Source organism: Penicillium verhagenii (genome assembly GCF_028828195.1).
Source record: "Penicillium verhagenii strain IBT 33310 chromosome Unknown utg000007l_segment0_segment0, whole genome shotgun sequence".
Classification (NCBI taxonomy): Eukaryota; Fungi; Ascomycota; class Eurotiomycetes; order Eurotiales; family Aspergillaceae; genus Penicillium; species Penicillium verhagenii.
In genome coordinates, this window is record NW_026643171.1 from 1,835,666 (window position 1) to 1,854,606 (window position 18,941).

Here is an 18,941-nt window from a genome sequence, read left to right on the forward strand (position 1 = left end):
AAACATGATTGGCTGACAAAGCGACCCGTCATGTGTGTAAGTTTATTGTTATTTTCCCCACTGACCAGAGTCTTGACATCTCCAGGGCTGAAGAGTATCTTCTTGAAATTCTAATGGAATTCAGGCTGGCTTTCGATAGTGTCATGTAGAATGGAGCACGAATTCCTTGGAAACACAGATTTCTGGGAAACTGGGACCTGATCGTATCCACTGGCTCGGGATTGCGGTCGATCAACTCCGGGGATTATAAATGACGACATTGATTAGAAACCTCGCGAACTTCGGCCAATTATTAGAAATTCATGAGCATCGCAAGTAGTGAATGCTAACATTTAAATGTTATTTAAATAAGACATTGATGTCTATAAACCACTACTATTCTCACTAACTATCTTGTCGTTCACAGCTTGCAAGGCTAACCTCGATGTCCAAAACCATTCTGATCGCCGGCGCCACCGGCAAACAAGGCGGCAGCCTCATTGATGCACTCCTCCAGCAAAATACAGACGTGGAGATCCTAGCTGTCACTCGCGATGCCAATTCCAAAGGAGCCCAGAAGCTCATGAGCAAGTCATCAAAAATTCATCTGATCGAAGGCAACCTCGACCACCCCGAAGGAATCTTTGCAGATGCCCAGGAAATTGCCTCGCAGCCAATCTGGGGTGTTTACAGTGTACAGGTACAGCCAAGCAAGATATCCAATGACCTGCAGAATGCACAAACTAATGCACGTGGGGCGGAACGTACTAGGTGCCGGTCCCAGGCTCATCGGACCAAGAAGCCGAAGAGCGGCAAGGCAAAGCGCTGATCGACACATCACTAAAGCACAACGTCAAATTGTTTGTCTATTCATCCGTCGATCGAGGCGGTGACGCTTCATACGACACCCCTACCCCGGTTCCCCATTTCATAAGCAAGCATCGCATCGAGCATCATCTGGTGGAGCAAACAAAGGGTACGGAGATGGCCTGGACGATCTTGCGACCCGTCGCTTTCCTTGAAAACTTCACTCCCGATTTCTTCGGCAAGGTCTTTGCTACGTCATGGAGAGATGTGGTTCAGGAAAAGCCATTACAAGTCATTTCTGTAGGAGATATTGGGTTCTTTGCGGCTCAAGCTTTCCTGAATCCAGAGGAATGGACGGGCAAATCACTTTCACTGGCTGGAGACGACATCACCTTTGAGGATATGGCTAAGATATACAAGGCGAAGACTGGTCGGGATGTGCCCCTGACCTTCAGTTTTGTTTGTTCAACATTGTGGTGGATGATGAAGGATTTCGGGTACATGTTTCAGTGGTTCTATGACTCGGGCTACGGGGCCGATATCTCCACTTTGAAGGAGATACACCCCGGCTTGAAGGACTTTGAGACATGGCTGGAGACTGAGAGTGGACTCGTGTCCAGATGAGCCTATCGTCACATGTACATTTATCTGTAAAAAATTTATACTAGAATGACTGAGTAATGGAATGGAATTCTGCGACTATACGGCACTCCAGTACTTCCTAACGTACCGTGCCTGTCTCGGTCAAAAGACAAATCGTAACAATCCAACATCAATTGACATCTGGAGCATCATGATATCCATTGAAGCATACCATTGAAATGAACATGCCACGCATCCAGATGTCCACAATAATCCCATCTCACCTTCGGAATCAATCCTATCTACTCCGTACCTGAGAGTCACAGCTGACGAGGCCTTTATGTAATTCAATGGAGTAATTGGAGCAATCTACTGCATCATCTCCATTCAGATAAGAAAAATCGACCAGTTGAGACACACGGAGTACAGTCACAACCTTTGCCCTCATACACGCGCATTAGCTTGCGCGATTTTCAATATGGAAGGTGGCTTTCGGAAAAAGTCTTGGCGGATGACTTGCAGGAAAATTAAAGCCCATGAAAAAAAAGCCCATCGACGGCCCTGTTCAGCCCCTGTTCAGGGGCTCATGGACGCGACGGGCGATAATTGGTTGCAGATCAGTGACCCCAACCGGGCCGGGCGCCCGATGGCTTGGAGCGATATCGGTGCCCTTCCCGGTGCTGGGCACTGGCCATTTATAGGACCGTTCGCCCTTGAGATTTGGAGGCGTGGCCTGTTGGAACTTGGATTCTCTGTGAATTGCATCAGTGGGAGCACTTGGGTCTTTTTGTGCCCGAGATCAACGGGGGCCCGCCCGATGGATCTTTAGTGAAATGGGGGCGTTGATGGCTTTGAATCATGAGGTCACGGCCGGCCTCTTTCCGTGCTATCTCTGGGTATCTTCAAAGTTAGCGATTGGGCAAGGGCTGTCATTCATGCTGTGGCTAACTTTTACCACGCCCGAGCTGAGTGGACTAATTTATCAAATGGGATGTTGGATATACCGGTACCTAAGAGGCGTTGGTAGAACTGGCAGTTTTCTCCTTTAGGAAGGGTATTACGCTTATATAAGTCGGAGGAGGGTTCAACATTGGAAGGGTTTGATGATAAGACTAAACTCTTTCTGATCATATCGACCGCAAAGGGGAAAGTATCCAAACATTGAATCTTGGATGAGGCGCATGAGGCTACGGAGTAGTATCTCTCCCATGGGCCATTTCTGTCATTTCTCCCATCTTGAACAGTTTTTCCCACCAAAGTTCTCATGTCGGACCAGTCCCACTGGATACCGTATAAGGTGAAACCTACACCACGTACATTAGGTTAAGTAGCCGTTGTTTTGCGGGATTTAGAGGGAACGACGTAATTTGGGCTTTTCCCCGCACTCAAAAAAGTGGGTTTCTTTACGTATTAAGGAGCGGTCCATTTGCGGGGAGACGAAAGTAGAGATCTGCCAAAGTGGAAAAAGTGGAAATCTGGGGTTGCGTTTCTGCGGTACAGATGGTACGGATGATACGTTACAGAAATTGAAAACGTTGCAATTGAAGAGATCGAGAGATATAAAGATGTACAATTGGAAAGAAAATAAAAAAAATTAAAAAACACAAGCTTATCCGATGTCGAAAATCCCATAGATAAAAAGCAGGACTTTCTATCTCTTATCTCTCCAGTGGAGACGTTTCACAGATCTAGATGCGATCACCCCCTGGAGCCATAGATAACGCGTGAGTCGTGACAGCTGGTATTCCAATATGGTATGGTAACCTCGTACCTTGAAACCGGTATTGATCCAAAGACTTAAATATTGCCTTGCTTCCCCATGTAACCCTTTCTTCCCCCATTCAAACCTTTTCCCTTTCATGTCTCACGTATCAATTTTACTATCACAATGTCAATGATCGACAAAAAAGTAGAGGAGGGCGCTTTGTCGCCATCTCATTCCAATGTCGGAGAGGTTACCGATGCCTATGCCCACGATGCCGTGTTTGGAGAGATCACAGAAGATGGTCCGAATTATCGCAATGTACGCATTTCCTTCCTCGAATATCCTACTTCCCCTCCACTCAAGTGCTTGCTAACCTTTCATATCTACAGGTCGGATGGCTCGGAACAGCTGTTCTGATGATGAAGACCCAGATCGGTCTGGGTGTTCTTTCGATTCCAGTTGCTTTTGATGCCCTCGGTATCGTACCCGGTGTAATAGTCCTGTGCGCAATCGCTGGTATCACAACGTGGTCAGACTACATCATTGGTGTCTTTAAAATGCGCCATCGTGAAGTTTACGGAATCGACGACGTGGGCGAGTTGTTATTCGGCAAGCCGGGAAGAATCATTCTCGGAACCGCCTTCGTTCTCTGTAAGTTATTGATTTGATTTCCCCCCCAAGATTTGCCTTCAATACCGTACAGCATTTCTGACCTTGCATAGGGTGGATGTTCACTGCGGGCTCTGGAATGCTGGGCATCTCCATTGGCTTGAATGCCGTGTCCGATCACGCCACTTGCACCGCCGTTTATGTCGCCGTTGCCTTTGTGGTGGCATTCATCCTAGGTAGCATCCAGACGCTAGGACGTATCTCATGGATTGCATGGGTTGGCTTGACCTGCATTCTTACCTCGAGTGAGTTTCCATTCTCGGCCCCATTTTAGACCTCGGGCCCCAATCTAATAACCACCACCCCTCTATAGTTCTCATTGTTACCATTGCCGTTGGTCTGCAAGATCGTCCAGCCTCAGCACCCAAGGATGGCGTCTGGGTCTCTGACTACAAGATCATCACCGACGCTTCCTTCTCCACTGCAATCTCAGCTGTAACAACAATCGTATTCGCGTACGCTGGTACACCGGCATTCTTCTCTATCGCATCGGAGATGCGCAATCCCCGTCATTATAATCGATCCCTTATCCTCTGCCAGTCCGTCGTCACTTGCTTTTACATTATAGTCGGCGTGGTAATCTACTACTTCTGCGGATCTTATGTGTCCTCGCCTGCCTTGGGCTCTGCTGGACCGGTCGTGAAGAAAGTCAGCTATGGATTCGCCCTTCCCGGCTTAATAGCCAGTACTCTGCTTTTCGTCCATGTAAGATCGATCCCATTCCCCTCCCCTTTTGCGCCAAACACCCAAGCCCCCAAAGGCCAATCTCAATCCAACCTTGTAATATGTATCCTGATACTAACAACTTACCCAGATCACTGGCAAATACCTCTTTGTTCGAATCCTCCAAGGCTCCCGTCACCTAGTCGCAAACACCATGGTTCACTGGTCCGTCTGGCTCGCATGCACCTTCGGCGTCTCCCTCATCGCCTACATCATCGCAAGCGCCATCCCCGTATTCAGCGACCTCGTCTCTCTCGTAGGTGCCTTGCTCGGTACCCCCATGTGCTTCCAACCCATGGCCGGCATGTGGCTCTACGACAACTGGAGCCGACCCAACCGGGGATGGAAGTGGACCGCGATGGTCTGCTGGTGCGGATTTGTGATCGTCGCTGGAACCTTCCTTATGATTGCCGGCACATACGGATCGGTGATTAGCATCATCGACGACTACAAGGCTTCTGGTGGGTCGGCGGCCTGGTCTTGCGCCGACAACTCTTCATCCTAAATGGGATTTTATGTATACTATGTGTGTTTCTCTAGCGTGGGACCTCAGGGCTGATGATGGCCTATGTTTTTTAACGAACTTGATGGATATTGCTCAGGAATCTTACTATACCACTGCTGCTTTGCAATGATTTTAAATGTCCCATCGCTAAATCTTTTTTGCCTTTATGATTTGGCCAGTCTTCGTGTCTTTGGGATCTTCAGATGGCTTCGATGAGATATGCCCTTGCTATAATACTAAATCAAGAACACTCAAGTTTTCAACTACTATGGTTTTTACATGAGACTGGATTGTTGAATTAGGCAAAAGTAGACATCTGAGTAAGATATCCGTACCCTAAGCAGGATAAATCTCCTCTTTATTTCTTTATTTCTTCATTTCTCCAGTCGAAATAGAGTTATTTCCCCGCATCAGCTTCAGCCTTCTTCAGCCACTTTGCAATTATTACCTAAGTACTAAGCTCATAGACCACAAGTCTAACTCCTTAATAGTTATGGGGTAAAGAGATATGACTTCTTATGTAGGGACCAAGTTTTGACTTGTAGTGTTCACCTCGAATATCGAAGTATAGTCCTGTAAAGTTTGTTTGTTGAACTTTTCGCTGCTAAATTCTCATCTGCACAGCTCTACCTAGTTGGTTTTGGAGACAATACCCAAGCGAGCCTAATCATCCTTGGCTTCTTCGTGGAATCAGTGATATTACAGTACAGTCATACTCTTGGCACCGGCTCATTGCAATGCCTCGGAGTTTAAGTCGATGTAACGTGAGCGTGAAACAAGGAAATTAGCCTGGAAATTCAATACTTGGAAATGTATGCACATGTGTAGTATGGATGGAAGTATGACATTGAAATCGTAAAATAGTCTAGTGCAGGCGGGGACCAGTAAAAGTGTCTACTACTTACTACATATTACTACATATCGCCTAGGTGGAGCGTGCAACGTGCATTGCCTAGGCGTTCATGCGCTACCCACGCCCACTTCGATGTGCCACGTTCATGCGGTGCCACACCATGTAAATTTCGGGACTGGACGAGGCTTAGCGATCTTCTCATAAGCTTCCATAAACCGCAATAAAGTGCTTTCCTCGCCCGCCCTCGCCACCAGGCAGAGCCCGAATGGCCGGCCATTATAACGAAGTTGCCCTACTGGAACCGTGGCGACAGGGTACCCTAGCACTATTCATTAGAAACGGTCCATGGGTGGTCAAACGTACACTAAGCAAAGTTTTACCTGCAGCCGAAGCATGGACGCATAACGAGGAGTCCCCCGGAGCTGCTAGGACATTAATTTTCTCTCTTTCAAAGCAGGCGTCCAGAATATCTCTTGCGGCCTTGCGAAGATCATTTTTCAGTTGGTCTATATGTGTCTTGCTCTCGTTGGCGTTCATTGCCCCTTCCAGGTCATTTTGCTCCACGAATGCTGCAACGTGAAATATCAGTAACTCTTCGCTGTGATACTGTAGGATCATATCCTCGATGTCAAGCTGTCAACGTACGAGCTGGAAGGGCTATGTCGCTGGATTCTTTGTTAAACCTGACGATATCCGCAACGCTTGTCACAGCGCACTCGTCAAAAGAACCAATGAATTCAGGAATGCAGACATTCTTGAAGTCCCAATCTGGTACCAAATGGTTAGTTACCCCTTTCTCAAGCAACTCCAACTCCAACCGATACTGCGACCGCGACAACCTACATGCAATCGGCAATATGGACTTCGGCAGAACCGAGGCATCCTCGCAATGAACCGGGTACCCAAGGGCACAGCCTCCGCTTCGCAGTGCCGCAACCGTCTCTTCATACTCGTCCACCTAGAACCCAACACACCATAAGAGCTCCGGCCATTTTCAAAAGTATCCAAAGAACTGGAGATAAGAGCAACTGACCATCTGCTCCGCCGTCCCCTCCATCTGCGCACAAAGCTGCAGCGACATATTCCATACCCTCGGATCCAGAAACCCCACCGAAAGCCCATCCCAGGACCCCAATTCCATGCCCGGGCTCCTCAACGACCGACCGAGTAATATCTCAGCAAGAACACGCACATCACCTGCCGATTTCGCCATCGGCCCCGGACTATCGAAGAACTCCGTCATGCAATATAGCCCCGTGGTATCCTGCACCCCGGCCGTAGGCTTAAGCGCATACAGCCCCGCGCGTGTTGACGGCGTCACGATCGAGCCCACGGTCTCGGTAGCCATGGCAAGCGGGCTAAAGCCCGCTGCAACGGCGACTGCAGAACCGGTCGATGAGCCGCCGGGCGCCTGCTCGGGTAAAATCCAATTCAATCAGCACGTATAATCAAAGAATCGCCGGCATGGCTCTTGAGTTGTCACTGTACGCACGGAGTGGCCAAGGATCTTCTCGTTCTCCTCTATCTGCCCAACATACGGCGACAGGGTCTGGCCGCCATGCGCAGACCAGCCGGGCATCATCATGGTCATTTTCATGCCGGCGAATTCCTGGGATTGAGCGAGCGACGGTTAGTTACTTAGTTATTTCTGCAGAGTGAGGCTCAGGTGGTATCTAGCGTTCGTTGCTTCGCTCACTGACAGTCATGTTAGCTTTGCCCAGGATTATCAAGCCCGCGTCAATCAGGCGCTGGACAATAGCGCCGTTCTGTGAGGCTTTCGCGCCGAGGAACGCGTATGATCCGGCTGTAGTGCTCATGCCCAGCTCTGAGGCCGTAACGAAGCTATCTTTCAAAACGATCGGGAGGCCATGGAATGGGCTTCGGATCTGCCCTTTCTGGCGCTCTTCGTCTCTGGTCTTTGCGAGGCTGAGGACCTTGGCTCGTGGAGCGGCTGAGATTAGTGCATTGAGTGTAGGCTCGTAGCGGTCGATTTGTGCTAGGTATTGTTGGACGATTTCGGTGCTGGTGGTCTTTTTCTCATTGAGTAGATGCTGCAGGTCAACTGCGTTGGTCGTCAGAACGTTGAAGGACATTTTGATACCGAAGCTTGGAGTTGGGGCGAGGGGTAGGATGGAGTTTCGTAAATTGTACTAGTCCTTTAGTATGTTGATGAAGTTTATTTCAGGCTCCAGGGCTTTAGCGTAGTGCTAGCGCGTCTGATGTTTGTCTGATTACTAGTAAACAATTTGAATATGAATCTTTCTGCCTGGTCTCCTGATCTACAGTATAGGCCTGAGCTGCTAACTTGCTGCACATACGCGCGGTGTGATGATTTCAAGTCATTCATAAACACGTGCAGGCAGCAGGAGCACTGGGGTGCAGAGGGAGCATAGTATCATCGGTAGTATTTAGGGAAAGTCTCCCTCAGACACCTAAAATAGCTTTTATGTATCGCAAATCACGATGTAAGATAATTGGATATCTGGAAAAATGCTGAGATGTCTTGTACGAAAACAACTTGAACGCAGCCAAGTAGTTAAGAGACAGATGGGTTCTCATTAGTAAGTATTCTCATATGGCAAGGGTAGTGCTTGATGATAGCACTTGACGATTCAAGCTTTGAAGCTTGCCAAAAGATATCCTTCATTCATTGCTCACGAGTCACCTCCCACATGCCTTTACGCCCCCATCCTAGCCCCCAGTCCAGGCCCAACTAATCCAATGAGCTGGAGGGGTAACCAATGTAACCGGTATACTGATTGGGCTCGGAGATATCATTTAAGGTCAATGAGGAAATAAGGCGAGCAAAAAGCACGGGGTATTGTTTTATATTAAACTGAAACTCCAAATGACGCCCCCCAACCGCCTAATATGTAAAAAGCTAAGTAATAAAGTTTTGTTTCTGCTCATGCAGTCTACTCTGACCCCTCCTCCTACTCCCCCTCACACCCCCACCAATCTAGTATCCGTAGGCGCTCTGTCCATACGGCGTGGCACCGTATGGAGTCTGTGCACTGGCTCCCCAGGTACTGCCAGCACCGTTGCCATACGAAGTCATGTTTCCATCGATACCCTCCGGGGGCTCGTAACCATCCGCGTCACCACCTCCCATCATGTCGGTGTCGTCGTGACCTCCGACGTGACCATCCTCAGTTTCACCCTGTAGCACAGAGACGGTGGTAGCCAGCTTACGCTGCAAGCAGATGATTCCTTGCTGAACGATAGCGTCTGGTGCAAGATTTCCGATGCTCTCCACGTCAAAGTAGAAGGTGTTTGGCTCGGCATCGTAGTCAAAGGGCTGGTCGGGGTTGGCAGCGGTCTCCCAGGCGGCATTTGCAGAGATGGGCCTGAAGAATGCGAGGTCAGCAAAAAAAAAGTTTCATCTCACATGGAGGATTCACAACAGATACACGTACCACTCCTTAGCAGGATCCTGCTCATACCAGTAATCGACGTGGCGCAAGTTATTGTGGGGATCATATTCGAAGCCGACAGCGGAAGTGGGCGCCCATTTGGCGTGCTCCTTTCCCGTTCCTTTCTTGGCGAGACAAGTCATTTTAATCTCCTGACCTTTGCGAAGCTTGACAATCACCGAACCCTTTCCTTCGGGGTCAGTGATAACGGGGTTTCCAATTGTGTCATTCACACGTTCGCCCTGGACCATGAGATCGCGCGCATAGACTGACATAATGCCATTTGAACACTTCGCGTGGAGAGACAAGGTGACACTGCACCGGACACAGTGGTCCTCGCAGTCGCAGTCACGCGTGTATTCAAGGTCTTGGTCGCAGTTCGTCGAAACGAGGGGAATCATGCCGAGGCGGTGAGCAAGCATTTCATCGGGAAGAACGGAGGTGTTGGCTTCGATTTCGACGAGGTCGAGCGCGACGGTTGGCACTTCGGCGAGCATGACACGGCGGAGGGAGTTAGCAAGCGCGAGGTCAACTGAGCTCAGTCTGAAGTCAACACGGTTGGCTTCCACCTAGAAAGCGAAGGATTAGTCCGCTGTTTGGGTTATCTGCTGAATTGAACAGAACCCACTTCACGAACGGTGACCTGAGGGCCCGTGGGCTCCTCCATGTCGGCCATATCGTACTCCATTGTGTATTGCAGCAGCGTTGATCGCCGCCACTTGGTTTCGAGGCTGAGATGGTATTCGAAAGTCGTTATCAGATAGGTGGGGATGCAAAAAGAATTGAGAGATCAGGAGGGGAAGCGGGGAGAGTTGAAAGTTGGAGATATTTAAGAAGGTCGTGAGGTTGGGTGAATTTCATTGGTGAAGATCGCGGATTTGATCTCTCAGAGCACCATTTGGCGCTTTCCCTAATTGGGAACCGCCCTGAGTGAAGTTGAAATTCACGTTTTCTATTCAAGTGACAGGAGGCGCAAGTGAAATTGAAAGAATGATAATGTGAGTACATGGAAAATACTAGTAGTTTTTAGATATTACTATATTCACTTTTTTTTTGTATTGATGAGTGGAGGGTGTGGTTATTGGCATTTAGATGTTAGCCATCCTCTAGACTAGAGTGTATACAGGAATTCAAGTCATTTAGGACGAGACCCTTTATTTTTCCGATATTGAAAATAGAAGAAAATCAGATTTCCATGCACCTGAGCACTAAAAAAAACAAAGAAAAGAACCCTTCAAGTCCTTCACCTGCTTCTGGTCGTCTATTAGGTGGCAAAAGAAAGCAGCAAACAAAACCGAGGACGGATACTCCGGGGGAAACGAAGTGATCAGGGGCAAAAACACCCTGGCCACGTAGGCAGCATATGCGATGCAAAGTTGAGAATAGGAAAGGGTAGAGTAAGAAAATCAAAAGCAACGACAAGCCGCCGGTCTCTCTCTTTTTTTTTTCTGGGTCGTGTCGAGTCATCATTGGAACAGAGCAAATCACGGTGCACACGAGTGTCCATGTATGAGGGGTAGGGGGGAAGGTGTAGTATTTGCACAATATGTACGAGCGGTCATGAACTACCGCTGTAAGGAGCTGCGGTTTAGAGCTTCCAACAACTCAGGTCGATTGGCCAACGCAGTTGCAGCCTGGGCATAGGTAACCCATTTGCGTTGGCGCTTATGCCTCTCAGGCCAGTCGGCCTCTTCTCTTTCAACCGTGACTTCGAAGAATTGGTAGGAAGCCTTGGGCGCATTGGAAGTTAGGAGGGTGTTTGGTCGCATGTCGGGGATTAGTCCCAGATCCCGCTGCACGGTACAGATGACACCGGCTTCTTCCCAGGCCTCACGACAGGCAGCCTGTGATGCCGTTGACTCATCGGTTTCCCAGCCGCCCTTGGGGAGGACCCAACCACCGGGGCCTTGGGACTGAATCATGAGGACTCTGGACTTGTCATTTGAGAGGGGGACGACACCAGCGACGAGGCGTTCGCCTTTAGAACCGTAGCCTGTGACGCAATGGGATGTCAGCAATCGGAACCCGTTGCCAAGAAAAAAAAAAAGAAAAGATGGGGCGAAATTTGCCCCATGCGGTATGTGGACTAGGGAAGGTACTCACGTTGGTTCTTTCGCCCCGTACGGGCTTCCATAGAACGATTTTGAGCCATTGTAATGCGCAACAATTTCCCGATCCGGTGAACCGAGGATGGAGTGGTTTTTTTTTTCGTTCTTGGTGATGCCGGTGAAGGAACAGCAAAAAAAGAGTGAAATGGACCAAGGAGACACGTAGATGGAGGAGAGAAGGAATTCGGTCCAGGGGGGGCGAGGGGAAATGCTTGGATTGCAAGCTTCAAGCTCCCGCGGAGCCTGGGAGGTCGTCGGGGGAGCGAATTCAAGAGAAGCTTTCCCAATCGTTGAGGCGGGCCGGCGTACAACGGTCCTGAGGGCGGTCGGGGAAGGAAATTTTTATTTTATTTTTTCCCCAAAAAAATGCGGGGGAGAAAGTGAGAGCAGAGTAAAAGAATTAAGTCTTCCCATTCATTCCCGTAGGCGACGGGACCCAAGATAAAGGAGTACAAAGAGGCATGGTCGTTAGAAAAGGGTCTTGAGAGAAATGGGGGGGGGAGAGTTAGAATTAGAAGGGCAAATGAATGGTGAGTGGGCAATGGAGGGGCAGAGGAACCGGCGGCGCAATCCGGAAACTGCTCCTGGACTGACTAATTAGTTACGGTACGACCATTTTACAATTGATTTTCTGTTCAATTGCATTGCCTTTACTAGGTGGATTTGATATCAAATGTTTTCTTTTTTTTTTCTTTGCTTTGGTGGCTTTCTTTTTTCTTTTTTTCTACGTTGCTTTTTTTTTTGTATACTAGCACGTCATGTGATCTGGGGTTCTACTATAGTATAGGCCAACACACTTTTGAATATGACCTCATAAGACTAATAGAACTAGAAGATAGACATGGAAGATATTTCCTGGTTTTGCTTTCACTCCTGGAATCAGGAACCTGAAGAAAAAAAAAAAGCGAAATGCATCAAGAAGCCCTGGGGCTTCATACTTCTCGGGTACCAGACCCTAAACTCCGGTACCGAGTACCAGGCAATTCGGAGCGATTCAATACATCCCCGCCGATCTGGTAACCGGGCACGTTTAACGATCTGAGACTTTAGAAAATCTCATTCGTAACATAAATGAAGTAATTGGATACGTCGCTTTCAATAGATACAAAAATAAGAAATAAACATTTTTAACCTAGAATACCTTCCACTTTGCAGAACATAAGGAGTCAATCACCCACCGCCAAAAATCATCTCTTTGACAACTTCCATTTCCCCTCCCCCTTTCATTCTCTCCTAAGCCTAAGACAACCCACGCATCCTACAGTCCTTTTGCCACGATCCACTTGGGTTTGTTTGCCTGCAGCTTGCATCTTAGATATTTCTTGCTTCCGCCGGGACCGCCAACCAACCCGAAAGCCTAGAAGGACTCTGTACCAAAATGGAGCCCGTTGACGCCGAACGCGCGCGACAGCTGTCGCTCTTTCGGCCCTTAGGTACGTCCCACTTTGCCCCTGGAACGAACCACTGAGGTAGGCCATTGTTACCCCGTGGCGCTTCCACTGGCCCTAAGGACTACGGGTTCGGGGGGAGGCAACATTGGCAGAGGGGCTGTCAATCCCCCTCCATCACACACGTCAAAAAAAATCTACTAATCAGGTAATGACCAGGCTATCAACGAAACTCTTGTGGCTACTGTAAATCAAGTGATGGAAGTAGGTCATTCTCTATTTCTTTTTTTTTTCTTTTAATTAATTTGAATTTCCTGTTTATCCACCACGGCCTGAGTCCTGACACGTCATGTTCCAGGCGCATCATATTACACCAGCTCTGTAGCCGTGCGGCCTGAGCACTATGGGGAACTTATTGATCGAGGATGGAGACGGTATGTCATGGAGATAGCCTTCGGCCCCCTTTTTTATTCATTGCAATGACTCACGATCTCCTAGATCGGGAACCCTTTACTACAAACAGAACCTCCAGCGATCCTGTTGTCCTCACTACACCTTGAGACTGGAAGCATCTGATTTCCGCCCCCGCCGTGATCAGCGCAAGGCGATCAACCGTTGGAACAAATTCATCTTGGGGCCAGAGTATATGCGCAAGATCGCCAATCTGTGCCCCCGTTCTCGAGAGTATGTTTTTGTTTTGTTTTGCTTTTACCTTTTTCTTTTCTTTCCTTTCCTTTCCTCTCTGGTTGGTGCGCATAAAGCATCCTAGCTGATGATCCATACAGGGAGAAGAAACATCGCAAGTGTAACTTTGATTTGCTCTCCGCGGTCCACGAGGCCGAATACAGCAACTTAAAGCGGCCCATTGACCCTGCCACAAAACGGGCGCTAGAGCCCGCCCATCGTTTTGAGGTCAACATCGAGGGCGACTCGGTTTCTCAGGCAAAATTCGATCTGTTCCTCAAGTACCAGACGACGGTCCATCGTGAAGATGTCTCTCGCTGGAAAACGAAAGATTTCAAGAACTTCCTGTGTGCGGGAATCAAACGATCGCCTGCTACCGTCACCAAAAGTAATGAATCGGAAAAGAAACTCGGCTCGTGGCATCAGTGTTATCGCTTGGATGGAAAGTTGATTGCCGTTGCGGTGCTGGACCTTGTTCCGAGCGGCGTGAGCTCAGTCTATGTCTTGTGAGTGATGTTGAACCTTCTCGGCACGGAATGCACTGACCCTCAGTAGCTATGACCCCGAATACGAGCAGTGGGAATTTGGAAAACTGAGCGCTCTGCGGGAAATCGCCTTTTCAATCGAGCATAACTACCCCTACTATTACATGGGTTAGTTCAGTTCCTATAAATATTTTGGTTGCTATTTCTGACAGTGACATCAGGGTACTATATCCACACTTGCCAGAAGATGCGATACAAGGGAAATTATCGCCCACAGTATATTCTTGGTAAGCAATGGATTAATTTGAATGAGGGAACCGACTGGCCGCAATTGCCAGATGACCTATTGCAGTTACTAATATCACTCTTGAGCAGATCCGGAGTCCTACGCTTGGGATCCATTGGACGGTGAACTGACCGAAAAGCTGGACAAGCGTCCTTATGTTTCTCTTTCGCGAGACCGGTCCACCGATACCATCGACGACGCAAAGTCTACCCCTTCGACGGATCCCGACGTCAGCGAAGAAGACCTTTCCCTTTTCGCTCTAAATATGCCAGGCGTCCTCACTCTGGCCGAAACAAAAGCGCTGAAGCTGGAAAACTGGTATCTCCTATACCATGGGACATTTGTGCAGATGAGTGTAAGTCTCGGGCCCCCAACTTGCATTCTACTCGTTATGGTAGAATCGATTCCCTGACTTCTTTTAGGACCTTGTCGGCTGGGAGGACATGCCCATGGATAGCCCCCAATCGCTGAGGGGGATCATCTCCGAATTGGCAGCGGCTCTGGGCCCGTCCATCGTAAAAAACAGCGCAGTGGTGCTATTCGACTAACCCAAAGTCAACCATCAGAGCCGAGGCATGAATTTACCACGCTCAATCACGAGAAATCGCCACGGCCGAAGATCGATCTACTATAGTTGATTATTTTCAACAAAATCTAGAGGCAAAAGTCTCGACCACCGGCGGTAGCTTATAGATCAGCGAGCCTCAGCGCTGAAAGTAAGTCAAGAAATAGAAGAATGAGGAAATCCCTATAAAAAGAAAATCAGGACCAGGGCGACGCAACCTCGGAAGTTGGAACTATTCCTTCCAACCCCAAGCGTGGAGCAAGGATCCCAGCACATGAAACTGGATTTTTCGTATAATTCGTCTGCAGAAACCGCGCTCCCAAACGCTCGATCCCACAGACCATGTAGACGCAGTCGTATTTACCCACTTCCGATCTCATGTATATGTTTTTAGCTCATTTTAGCGCCGATGATTCGTCACAGGCCTAGTGCAGATCCTCAGCCCCCAATCAGAATCCCAATCCGGATCTTGCCGACTCAGGAAGTGGCTCTTTCCAGAAAAATCTAATATTAGGACCAAAAAGGGCAAGGAGCTAACCCCATTCCTGCTCCATTCAAAATGGCTGGTCGTCGAATCAAGAGCTGCGGTCAAAAGAACCAAACCCCCTTCCCAAACGGGAAGGGTTTCAGCAAGCGCCCTGGCTTTTGGGAACGCTACTAAATATTAGTACGTAGAAATCCAAGGCAAGTCTCAACGTTTTCTTTCAAATTAAAATAAAAAGACTTCTCGCTATCCTCGTTATTCTATTTTATCCACTGCTATTTTCCAACATTTGGTTCATCAGCAGAAAAATACCCCACGTTAACATTTGGATCTATCAATCACACCCGGGATTCCCGACAAACCTGGAAAATGTTTGTAGCTGCAGCTTTGCGAATGGTATGTATTATTTACCTACAAAGACGGGTATACCCAGGTATACTTCGGGTTCGATATCGCGGATTTTCAGCACACATTTTACTGGACTGGATGGCTACTAACAACTGCATAGTTCAACCGAGGCAGGCCCGATGACAGGCCTCAGGTCCTTGTCGCTTTCGAATACGAACAATATAACGATGTTGAATTCGACGATGAAACGGACGGTTTAATTAGCGGAGGACCAGGCGAACGCCAACGGAAAGTCCGATATCCGATCGGAAGATCCAGGTCGGAAAGTGGGAATCGGAAGTTTTTCAGACGCCAAAGCTATATTCGAGTTGAGGAGTAGAATTTGCTCATGTTGGGTCGTCTTGACTCTCAAGTGCTTGGAGTAAGGATACTCTCCCAGATGGTGATCATGATGATTTGGAATTTCAATGTTTAATGGCTAATGTTGAGTTTTCTAGATGCAGGAAAGATTCCTGGTTTGTCTGCAGGTCAGGTGATGCTAGGGTTGCATTGGATTTTGGATTATGCATCTGGAGTACATAACTAGTAGTATGGGCATTGATTCTTACAGTCCGACTGGTCGGATTGTTGGGATTTTGAGGGCGATTTATGAATTATGATCATGCAATGCGATTTTGTTTATTTTTTTTTATTTTTTCTCCCTCTCTTTACTGTCAGTTATTTTTTTTTCTTACTTGTGTACACTCGTAGTACTTATGAAATATACAAATGTACAAAGGTAACAAACATCTTTTAGGTGCATTAGTCCAGCTGCTCGGGGGATCATGTAGGCAGCCTTCTTAGGGCCTCGTACTTTTCTTTCCCCATTTTCCAAGCCAATCAAGAGTCAGACAATCAAAAGATAGAAGGCCAGTTATTAAAGATTGGTCATCTGACCGGCCTAGATGGCTGCTAGGGAGTGAATTTGTACGTTTTATGGAGTTGGACTTATGGCTTGGACCAATAAAACGGGATGATATTCAATCCCGGGATTGGGGCTAATGCGAACACCAACGTAATGATTCTGCAGCCCCCATCGAAATAGGCCACTGTCCCGTGTATGTGCGGGGGCTTGGATTCTTCAAGACCTGCAAGACCTGCAAGTCCTGCATAATTCTGATTTGACAGGCACAGTAGCGCCGGATTGGCGGGTCAGACTTTTGTTTCTGTACCGAGTCATGGCGGAACGGCTGGAATGAGCATCCGAGGCCACAACCCGCGAAAAAAAAACGGGATTCTGGGGCCACAATGCTCAATGCCAGCCCCCCGAGGAAATGTTCTTCGAAAATTCCAGAGGGAACTGCTAGTCAATCCTTATCTCTCAACGTCTTTTATAGCTAATCAGCTTTGCGGGAAACCCTGGACAAAGCTAGGAAAAAGTATCCGTCGCGTCATATGGTGGCGGTGTCTCCACTTTGCGCATCTGCCATGTGTACAAGGGCTCGGATCGGCCTGAATAAAAGGGCCCGTACGCTCCACAGCCCCTCATCAAAACAACTTGAGAACTTACTCTACGACTTTCCCCTGACACCTTTTTCTTCTGCAATTCTTCTCCACTGTCGCAGCCATGCATTCAGATACTATTGATATCGTACGTCGGACAGCCGCGAGCGCTCCCGTATAGGGGGAAAAGCCTTTGGAACTGACTTTCAACCGATAGGATCCGGATTTCTATACGATGGAAAAGGCGTATGGGGAGGATGATTGGAAATCGTGAGTGGGCCTCTTCTAGAAAAACCATAACCTTCTTTGATCTGACCACCGTCACCGGGGAAAAAGTGATACCACATCCCTTGCCTCCGAAGTTGCCAGGGGTCGCGTTTCTAATGGTCGAAGGTATGTCTAATCTATTAAACCTATCATATATCGCCCCTGGACGGGTCATCATCCTCAACCTATACAGTTATCTTCCAACATGACCTTACTAACACCACAACCAGATATCAGTCGTTGAAGTCTGAAGACTACTGGTCACCATCCGATGAACTGCAATTTGAAGCCTATGAGACCGGGTATCTTTTATCTCCTTGATTTCCAAATTTGGGCCATTTTGCTGATGGAACATGATCGCAGACATATTATATTCCTTTTGCTCGATTATCATAGGAACAACCCGCTTCACCGAGCCCTGGTTAAGCCTAAACATGTTCTTGATGTCGGGACCGGAAAGGGAAGCTGGGCAATGTAAGCTCCATTACCTCTTATCTCACGAGAATCTTGATTAACGTTATTTCAGCGATATGGCCGACATGTACCCCGATGGTAAGCCCTCATCTCATCTCATGTTGCGGATCTGATTCCTTGGATCCGTCACTAATCCCATATCAGCGACCGTTCGTGGCGTAGATCTCTACCCACCCCCTGATACTTGGATCCCCCCAAATTGCGTCTTCGAGGTGGACGACCTACTTCAACCATGGACATGGACCGATAAGTTTGATCTCATTTATCTGCGCCATATGCTAGGGTCATTTGACTGGGACGGATGGGCTACACTGTATAACAACTGCTACGAGTAAGTTCAAGTTCAAGTTGCAACTTCCTCCTGCCGCCCCCTCACTTCTCAGCTCAACCGGTCTGGCTGATACCACTTTCTTTCTTCCTTCCTTTTAGAAACCTCGAACCGGGCGGCTGGATCGAACAATTCGAGTTCAACATTCAAGTCTTCAGCGACGATAAATCCTTACCGCAGGATACCATTCTCAGCCAATGGGCGGATATCTGGCACCCTGTTAGCGAACGAGCCGGGCGTCCCTTCCAGGTCCAAGATAAGATGCGATCCAGCTTGGAGAGGGCTGGCTTTGTTGAAATCCAGGAGAAGGTTTACAAAGTTCCCGTTGGACCGTGGGCGAGAGATCCGGTCCTCAAGGAGCTCGGTCTTCTTCACAACCAGCATTGGGCCACTGGATTGGAGGGTTATTGTATGTGGCTACTTACCACGTTTGGACTACCTACTCCCTGGTCACCAGAAGAGGTACAAGTATTCTTGGCCAAAACGCGGTCAGAATTAAAGAATCCTGCCTTCCATGGCTATCAATATGGGTGAGTTTTCTTCTCTATGAACCAGGACTAAAACGTCGTTTGTTGTTTGTTTTTGTTGGTGGCTGATTTTATTTCCGTGCTTAGACGACGAATCTGGGCTAGGAAGCCCAGAGAGGATGAGATAAAGAAGCAAGTACTTGACACACCGATCAAACGGGAGCCGTCGCCGTAGAATTGAAGACTTGATGAGGAACGGCTTGGTGGATGGTGGTTTTCTCCGCTGCAGGTCATCGTCGGAGGAAGAATGTGTTGGACAATTTTCCTGAAATTATTTCT

General features: G+C 48.2%; 8 protein-coding genes across 8 annotated transcripts; 5 read left to right on the top strand and 3 right to left on the bottom strand.

The window, feature by feature from the left end:
• Positions 1-424: 424 nt before the first annotated feature.
• N7466_007371 (NmrA-like family protein) lies at positions 425-1,410 on the top strand (the record flags this gene model as incomplete). Its single annotated transcript, XM_057166760.1, has 2 exons — positions 425-679; positions 751-1,410. The coding sequence occupies 2 exons, from the start codon at positions 425-427 to the stop codon at positions 1,408-1,410; spliced, it is 915 nt and encodes a 304-aa protein (XP_057019801.1).
• Positions 1,411-3,256: 1,846 nt separating this feature from the next.
• Positions 3,257-4,970, top strand: N7466_007372 (uncharacterized protein; the record flags this gene model as incomplete). The annotated part of the gene is made up of 5 exons (XM_057166761.1): positions 3,257-3,391; positions 3,463-3,724; positions 3,796-3,987; positions 4,056-4,447; positions 4,557-4,970. 5 exons carry the CDS (start codon positions 3,257-3,259, stop codon positions 4,968-4,970), a joined length of 1,395 nt encoding a protein of 464 aa, XP_057019802.1.
• Positions 4,971-5,966: 996 nt separating this feature from the next.
• N7466_007373 (amidase signature enzyme) lies at positions 5,967-7,916 on the bottom strand (the record flags this gene model as incomplete). Its single annotated transcript, XM_057166762.1, has 7 exons — positions 5,967-6,142; positions 6,204-6,392; positions 6,469-6,591; positions 6,667-6,781; positions 6,857-7,234; positions 7,316-7,432; positions 7,524-7,916. 7 exons carry the CDS (start codon positions 7,914-7,916, stop codon positions 5,967-5,969), a joined length of 1,491 nt encoding a protein of 496 aa, XP_057019803.1.
• Positions 7,917-8,782: 866 nt separating this feature from the next.
• N7466_007374 (DNA-directed RNA polymerase II core subunit RPB3) lies at positions 8,783-9,924 on the bottom strand (the record flags this gene model as incomplete). Its single annotated transcript, XM_057166763.1, has 3 exons — positions 8,783-9,170; positions 9,240-9,805; positions 9,865-9,924. The coding sequence occupies 3 exons, from the start codon at positions 9,922-9,924 to the stop codon at positions 8,783-8,785; spliced, it is 1,014 nt and encodes a 337-aa protein (XP_057019804.1).
• An 877-nt stretch (positions 9,925-10,801) lies between these two features.
• N7466_007375 (NUDIX hydrolase) lies at positions 10,802-11,388 on the bottom strand (the record flags this gene model as incomplete). The annotated part of the gene is made up of 2 exons (XM_057166764.1): positions 10,802-11,229; positions 11,340-11,388. The coding sequence occupies 2 exons, from the start codon at positions 11,386-11,388 to the stop codon at positions 10,802-10,804; spliced, it is 477 nt and encodes a 158-aa protein (XP_057019805.1).
• Positions 11,389-12,722: 1,334 nt separating this feature from the next.
• N7466_007376 (arginyltransferase) lies at positions 12,723-14,735 on the top strand (the record flags this gene model as incomplete). The annotated part of the gene is made up of 9 exons (XM_057166765.1): positions 12,723-12,777; positions 12,952-12,996; positions 13,091-13,166; positions 13,231-13,416; positions 13,518-13,922; positions 13,972-14,069; positions 14,123-14,188; positions 14,277-14,542; positions 14,610-14,735. 9 exons carry the CDS (start codon positions 12,723-12,725, stop codon positions 14,733-14,735), a joined length of 1,323 nt encoding a protein of 440 aa, XP_057019806.1.
• Positions 14,736-15,605: 870 nt separating this feature from the next.
• On the top strand, positions 15,606-15,963 carry N7466_007377 (uncharacterized protein; the record flags this gene model as incomplete). The annotated part of the gene is made up of 2 exons (XM_057166766.1): positions 15,606-15,632; positions 15,745-15,963. 2 exons carry the CDS (start codon positions 15,606-15,608, stop codon positions 15,961-15,963), a joined length of 246 nt encoding a protein of 81 aa, XP_057019807.1.
• A 1,227-nt stretch (positions 15,964-17,190) lies between these two features.
• N7466_007378 (class I SAM-dependent methyltransferase) lies at positions 17,191-18,837 on the top strand (the record flags this gene model as incomplete). The annotated part of the gene is made up of 8 exons (XM_057166767.1): positions 17,191-17,214; positions 17,284-17,336; positions 17,564-17,635; positions 17,697-17,807; positions 17,860-17,885; positions 17,952-18,138; positions 18,237-18,665; positions 18,750-18,837. 8 exons carry the CDS (start codon positions 17,191-17,193, stop codon positions 18,835-18,837), a joined length of 990 nt encoding a protein of 329 aa, XP_057019808.1.
• Between the last annotated feature and the right edge of the window lie 104 nt (positions 18,838-18,941).